Source organism: Bufo gargarizans, chromosome 4 (assembly GCF_014858855.1).
Source record: "Bufo gargarizans isolate SCDJY-AF-19 chromosome 4, ASM1485885v1, whole genome shotgun sequence".
Lineage (NCBI taxonomy): Eukaryota > Metazoa > Chordata > Amphibia > Anura > Bufonidae > Bufo > Bufo gargarizans.
This window is the reverse complement of record NC_058083.1, coordinates 453167207-453175299: the sequence shown is the minus strand read 5'-3', so window position 1 is coordinate 453175299 and position 8093 is coordinate 453167207. Positions and strand designations below refer to the sequence as shown.

Below are 8093 nucleotides of genomic sequence, written 5' to 3'. Positions count from 1 at the left end.
TCCCATTTCCAGACATGCAGACAAGGTTTCCGCAGATACAAATGAACAACCGGCTCAATATATTACACTGTCCCTCTGAAAGATGGTTTGCTGACACTTTAAAAACAAAGTGATGACAGTGACTAATGTGCCCTCACAACAATGGCTGATGGAGCAGATGAATAGGGCTAAATGCAGCGTTTGTCAGTGCTAATCCCCGGCCTGAATGCTGGAGTGCTGATTGCCTAAATTCTTTATGTGAGCGGCATCATCCAGCATTTTGGAAGGTACGTGTGATAAGGAATGTCTCTTTGCTGTAAATGTGTTACATTTCTTGGAGGTCTGACAGTTCTTTAATTAAATCACATTTCACGTTCCTCTAGTCATCTACATGGGTGCAGTTTTGTAATAGTGGCAGGTCTTTACATTTGAGTAACAAGAGGGTGTGGTCCCCGTTCGGGACCCTCATATTGTAGCTAGTGCTTGCAGCCTTGTTCTAGGAGACCTGGCATGACCAGTCTAATGCCTACGATGGGATCTATGTAATACTTCAGTTCTGCTATGGTGGTGCTCAGGGGTGGATTGGCCATAGACCTTCCAGGGAAATTTCCCGGTGGGCCGATGCCCAGGGGGTCGCCTGAGCCCTCCTCACAACCTGCCAGTGGAAGTTTTTGAGGATGTATTTTGTGCTGCTGGCAGTATTTTGTGATGGACTGTGGTATTTGGTTCTGTTGGGGTGGTATAATGTGCCACAATATGGTGTTGCTGCCTTCCATCAATTTGGACCCAACTCCAAAAAAGGGGCCACTTTTTGTATTTTCTCCAGGGACACTTTAAGCTCCCAGTCCGCCCCTGGTGGCACTGCAGGGAACTTGAACACTTGTTGCCAGGTTCCCCCACATATCGTTGCTGATAGGTGGGTCCCAGCTTTAGACAACCCCTTGATCAGCTTCTAAAAGAAGGGTCTGTTCAAAAAGGACAACCTCTTTAACTGTTCAGATCATTTTCATTGTTTTTATGGGTGTTTATTACATTTGTATGCCAGAGTAATCTTAAAGAGTGGAAAAAAAACCAGACACCCCATCATGCATTCAGCTGACAGATATCTTATGTGCACAGATTAAAGTATATCCCTGCCACTTGTAATTTTTTAGGTCCAAAATGTGAATCTTTATTGAGGTCATAGCTTTGTTTTTCTGATAAACAGCTCCCAATCACTACCATAGTCATGGATTTTAAATTATATCACACTTGCCACCTGCAGCCACCACTAGAGGGACTGTGGGAACTTACTGTATGCTGTCTTCTCATTCAATTCCATGTATAACAGTAAGCTCATAAGCTCCCTCTAGTGGTGGCTACAGGTAGCAAGTGTGATAACATTTTAAATCCATGTCTATGCTAGGAATTGGGAGCTCTATATCAGAAAAACAAAGCTATGAGCACTATAAAGATATACTAATAAATAACAATAGAATATATATAAATCTACAAATATATATATATAATACATATGCATATGTGCCTATACAGGTAGTTTGGAGCTCTGTATTAGAAAATGGAGCTCCAATGACTGTAAAGATATGGTAAGGAACTAATCAACTCAGAATATTGAGCATTTCTACTTAATAAATTATATATAATGACGCATGCCCACAGTTACTCTGCCCACTCTTCCATAACTGTGCCAACCAGAGTGCCCCAACTGTTAAAATAGACACATCTATTTATTTTAAAACATTTAAGATTCCTATTTCAGTATTTGGCCACTACATTTAGAAATGATGACTTTACAAGCAAAGCACTCAGTTATCTCGTCTGTGTGGAGTAATAAAGTTCTAGGTTTAAAGATTAGTAATGTACAAGTAAATGTTAATACACTGCGACAATTCCAATGGTAATGTGATTCAATAACGTAGTATCACTTTAATATAATACATACAGTACATAACATATATTTGGCAATTATGACATATTAACAGATCACCCTAAATAATAAAATATCTAAATTGTACTAACACATGCAATTAAAGGGCTTCCTGCACAGGGTGCCATGTACTAAGGCCGGCTCTGTATATATGTTTTCTGGCATGTAGTTGATTGTGATAGAGTAGTACTATTGGGAGTTTACACAATCTGCTGCTATTATAGGGAAAACCTGTATGTGGTTGCTTTTTTTCCCTACAATGGTTTGTATATAGCAGGACCGCTAAATGGCGCAATACCACCGCCCAGGACACTTGCAGTAAAAGATGGAAATCTTCTTTATTGAGTATTCATTGATCAAGTCAAACTACGCGTTTCGGGGATACTTAAGTCCCCTTCATCAGGTTACAAAAGACTCAATATACAATGCCAGGTACACAACAGTCACATAATGGAGAGGAGATTGTCAAAAGCAAACAAGCTCTTTAAAATTTCGATATACAAAGACAGGAGAACCCATTTGTTCATTCCCAACCATAACAATCTCCATAGAGTCAGATGGAGAGATGCACAACCCCCTCCATTGAATTTTTTGGAAATGATGGAAACAGCTAAGTGCTGCTTTCAATATATTTCAACGAAGGGGCCAACACTTGCCCACCTCTCCATTGAACTCAGTGGAGCGTGCCGTAGCTGTAAACTGATGAATGGCAGTCTATGAATCGCTTTTCTCCCAGAGGTGGGAGAACAGTGATTTTTGGCATATCCTGAATACCCCCTAAAGAGGTTGCCCACTCCATTACTATTGATGACCTATCGTCAGGATAGGCGACCAATATCTGATTGGCGAGGATCCAACACCCAGCACCCCTGCCGATCAGCTGTTCTGCAGTAGCCCAGGCACTTTAATCCAGCATACCTTTACTTTTGTGTTATTAGTCAGCAAAACATTACAGTGCAATCATGCTATGTATGAGCTATCTGGAAGCATATTTGTTAGGATCATGTCCCTATTGTAGTATTTTGTTTTAGTATCTTGTGCTGAATCCATGAAATTGAAGACTAGGGATCTCCTTCTCATTAGAAAAGTCAGTGCGGTCGATCCTGGAGCTAGGACTTCCTACTTTGCTCAGCCAGGCTTTCCTGCAAAAAAAAATAAAAAATCATAATAGTGTATTTCAATGAATTACTAAAATGGACATACATGCTGGGTACAGTTCATATCACTCAGCAGCAGCCTCCAATATTTCTAACTCAATTGTAGTGTCTTAAAAGGGGTTCTCACCTCAGACATTGCGGGCATATTGCTAGGATATGCCCCCAATTTCTGATAGTATCTTCAAAACGGAGGGCACGTAGCGTATGCGCTGCCGCCCTTCATTCATTCCTATGGGGGTGCCGAAAATAGCCAAGCGGCAAACTCGGCTATTTTTGTCCGCCTTATTGAAATGATTGGGAGGCGTACCATGCAAACGCGGCCACCGCTCCATTCACTTCTATGGGGATGACGGAAATAGCTGAGCCAGCGCTCGGCTATATTTCCGCACCCATAGGAATGAATGGAAGGACACGCATGTGTGGTGCACCCTCTTTCACTTTGCGGGCTCCGTTCTAAAGATGGATAGGTAAGACCCACACCTATCAGACATTGCATCTATTGTATATGTGTATGTATGAATGTGTTCTAAGCAGAATGTCTCTTTAAGAAAATTTAGACCCATGAATCACTCTTTCTTCCTTCAGTAGAGAGTCTTGAACTGGCCACCTGTAGTTTCACTTGAGGTTGTGTTCATGTTCAATGAGGTTTGTATAATTGCCAAAATAATTAATGCTGAAGCGGTAACAGATATGGTTGATACACTTTCAGGGATTGTCCTGGGCAGCAAGCTTAATGCTGGCCTTGTATTACAGCACATAATAAAGGGAACTGGCCAATTGTATGCTGGCTGTCTATGGTGAATATAAACTTCAGCCCAGACTTTCTCATTTGCAAAGGTCATATCTTTGTTACCCATTAAATGTCTCCTGTTTCCCAACCAATTGTTCTCCATGATTTTGAGTTCCTGGTTAAGTTGCCTAGCCTTAGACACAGGTTTTACTTGTGTTCTTCTACGCAGCATTGACATACAGTGTGTAGACAACTTGCCAGAACAAAAGAAAAACTTTGCGTACCTCCAGTAAAGAATACAAACTTACAGTAGCTTTGTGGAGCCTTACTCTTCAATGCAACATCTACCACTACCTACACCACTTGCAGGAAACCGTTATCAGTGCATATGCAGTACCCCAGAGGAGGGGGCACTTGCAAACTGTTTGCTGTTTAATTCTTATGTTATTTTAATGTCATTTATGCTCTGTGAGACCCAGTATGCTTATAGATGGATATGACGGAGTTAACCAACTCTGACACAGCCCCCTACAGGATGTTTGGCTGCTGATCCTGGATCTGCCCCTAGCTCAGTCTAGTTAGAGTGAGTTGTGAGAAAGCAAAAGTAGAGGGTGGAAGCAACTCCATGCGCTCCCTCCTCACAGGATCAGTTAAAGATTCCAGAGAATCATCTTCTCCGAACATTATCTACTGAATGAAAGACCTCACCATTCTTAAGCAGCAATCAAGAAAGAAAGAAAGAGAGAAAGGGACTAGAAGGTTCAGAAATTTGCATGGCTGAGCACTGGAGTCAGTAATATAGCCTGCTACCTAAGCAATTTCCACTTCACTGCAGTCAGGGGAATACTGTTAAGACACCCTTCACAGTTGTACATGACATGGCCAGTCGTATCTCTTAAAGGGAATCTGTCATCAGAATCATCACCATTAAACTAAAACGATTGTCTTGTAGCACTTGCTACCTCCTTTCCATATGTGCGTTTCATTCCTTGCTGCTTGGTTTCTATCTTGAAAAAATCAAAATCCGATAAACACCATGAAAAAAAAAAACTGTCAAAACAAGCAATTTTTGTCACCTTACGTCACAAAAAGTGCAACACCAAGTGATCAAAAAGGCGTATGTCCCACAAAATGGTACCAATAAAACAGTCACCTCATCCCACAAAAAATGAGCCCCATCATAAGAAAATCTCTCGGAAAAAAAAAAAAAAACTATAGCTCTCAGAACATGGAGACACTAAAACATCTGTTTTTGTTTCAAAAATGCTATTATTGTGTTAAAGTGAAATAAAAAAAAAAGTATACATATTAGGTATCTCTGCGTCCGTAACAACTAGCTCTATAAAAATATCACATGCCCTAACCGCTCAGGGGAACACCGTAAAAAAAAAAAGGGTCAAAAAAAGCTATTTTTGTCACCTTACATCACAAAGTGCAACATCAAGTGATTATAAAGGCGTATGTCCCACAAAATGGTACCAGTAAAACTGTCACCTTATCCCGCAAAAAATGAGCCCCTACATAAAATCTCTCAAAAAAAATAAAATAAATAACTATAGCTCTCAGAACATGGACACATTAAAACATTATTTTTTTGTTTCAAAAAGGATATTATTGTGTGAAACTTAAATAAATAAGAAGTATACATATTAGGTATCGCCACGTCCGTAACGATCTGCTCTATAAAAATGTCACTTAACCAAACCCCTCAGATGAACCCTGTAAAAATAAATAAATAAAAACTGTGCTAAAACAACCAATTTTTTGGTCACCTTGCCCCATAAAGTGTTATAATGAATGATCAAAAAATCATATGTACCCAAAAATAGTACCAATAAAACTGGCACCTTATCCCCTAGTTTCCAAAATGGGGTCACTTATTGGGAGTTTCTACTGTAAGAGTGTATCAGGGGGGCTTTAAATGGGACATGGCATCTAAAAACCATGTGGAGCTCCTTTTCTTCTGCGCCCTGCCGTATGCCCATACAGCAGTTTATGACCACATGTGGGGTGTTTCTGTAAACCGCAGAATCGGGGTAATAAATATAGAGTTTTGTTTGGCTGTTAACCATCGATGTGTTAAAGAAAAAATTGGATTAAAATGGAAAATCTGCCAAAAAAAGGAAATTTAAAAATGTGATCTCCATTTTCCTTTTATTCTTGTGGAACGCCTAGAAGGTTAACAAAGTTTGTAAAATCGGTTTTAAGCAACTTGAGGGGTGTAGTTTCTACAATGGGGTCATTTATGGGGGTATCCACTATGTAGGCCCCACAAAGTGACTTCAGACCTGAACTGTTCCTTAAAAGTGGGTTTTGGCAATTTTCTTAAAAATCTGAAGAATTGCTTCTAAACTTCTAAGCCTTCTAACATCCTAAAAAAATAAAATGACATTTCCAAAATGATGCCAACATAAAGTAGACATATGGGGAATGTTAAGTGATAAATATTTTATGAGGTATCACTTTCTGTTTCAAAAGCAGAGACATTAAAATTTAGAAAATTGCTAATTTTTCAAAATTCCTTTGGTAAATTTGGGATTTTTTCATAAATAAAGGTGAAATATATTGACTCAAATTTAGGACTATCATGAAATACAATGTGCCATGAGAAAACAATCTCTGAACGACTTGGATAAGTAAAAGCGTTCCAAAGTTATTACCACATAAAGTGAGATATGTCAGATTTGCAAAATTAGGCCTGGTCAGGAAGGGGGCAAATGGCCCAGATGGGAAGTGGTTAAAATGTTCAAAATAAAAATCCCTATTTTGAGGTCTGAGGGTAACACCCTTAAAATTTGATTGATGTCAGTTAGAATCCGAACTTGGAATGTTCGGGGGCTTGGTAATAAATTAAAATGACAGGCCATTTGTGATTGGGTTCGGAGACACCTTCCAGCGATTGTTAGGGACTCATCAACAGGAGATAGAATTTTTTGGGACAGTAATTACAATTCAGCAAGGACCCATTTGGTATGGGATGCATTTAAGGCCTATATGAGGGGGTGTTTTTTTTTAGCAACATTTCCAACTTAAGAAAGAGTTATGCTAAGAAAGAGAGAGCTGCAAGAAGCAGTGGCCGCTGCTATAGATGACTATTCCACTAAGAATACAGAGCAAACTAGGGAAAATATACAGAGGACCTTCTCTGACTTTCTTCTGGATATGGCTCAGCAAATGCTTTTTTTTTAAGGGACAGAAATATTTTTCTGAATCTGGTCGCCCAAGGAAAATGTTGGCCAGGGGGATCTCTAATCAGAATCCCCAAAAAGACATACCATAGTTACTATTCGCTCTCCTGAAGGCATAATTATTAAAGATCAGGAATCCATTAAAGAGGCATTTGTGATTTATTTTTATTTTTTTATAATATAAATCAGAAAATAGTGTTCCAGACAAAATGACTGATTCATATCTGGATTCTATCTCTCTTTCAGTCCTTACAGATGTTCAAAGAGAATCCCTAGATGCGAACCTCTCCTTGCAAGAGTTAGAGGCCGCTTTGAAGGCCTGTGTGGGAAACTCTTCTCTGGGATATGATGGAGTCCCATATGAATTTTATCGTAAATATAGGGAGGTTGTTCTTCCCATCTTCTGAAGATACTTATTGAGGCAATAGAGGATGGTAGTCTTCCTGAATCAATGACAGAGGCTGAAGTAGTATTAATATTGAAGAAAGGTAAAGATCCCTTAGATATGGGCTCATATAGGCTGATTTCTTTACTAAACACTGATGTGAAGCTTATCTCAAGGATTCTTACTACTAGGTTGTCTAAGGTTATCTTATACATCCTGATCAAAATAAGTTTATTCCTAACAAGAGTACTCATTATAACTTGCATCACCTTTTTACCAATATTCAGCACTCCGGGGGGTCTCTCGCTCCATCCTGTCTTTGGATGCCTCTAAGGCCGTTGACAGGGTAGAGTGGAGATTCCTCTGTAAGGTCTTAGAGAGGATGGGATTTGGAAGTAAGTTTATAAATATGGTTAAGGTCTTGTATAAATCGTCTAGGGCGAGGCTGAATATTAATAAGGTTACTTACAAGGTGTATTTTTTATTTTTTGGGAGGGGTGCTTGCCAAGGATGTCCTCTATCTCCATTATTATTTGATATTTATATTGAGCCCCTGGCTGCTAGAGTCAGGCAAGATCCTATAATTGAAGGTTTTGGGACATCGGGAGCAGAAGATCATATTTCCCTATATGCTGATGATGTTTTATTTTATATACAACATACTAATTCCACACTTCTGAGGGTTATTCAAGCTGTTAATTGCTTTGGTGAGATTTCGGGTCTTGAT

General features: G+C 39.4%; 1 protein-coding gene across 1 annotated transcript in view; it reads right to left on the bottom strand.

The window, feature by feature from the left end:
• Positions 1 to 1890: 1890 nt before the first annotated feature.
• Positions 1891 to 8093, bottom strand: part of ACYP2 (acylphosphatase 2) — a 204443-nt gene continuing 198240 nt past the window's right edge. Inside the window, exon 4 of the mRNA XM_044291827.1 lies at positions 1891 to 3048. Coding sequence (XP_044147762.1) covers positions 2934 to 3048 — 115 coding nt within the window. The 3' untranslated portion in view covers positions 1891 to 2933. The remainder of the gene's footprint in view (positions 3049 to 8093) is intronic.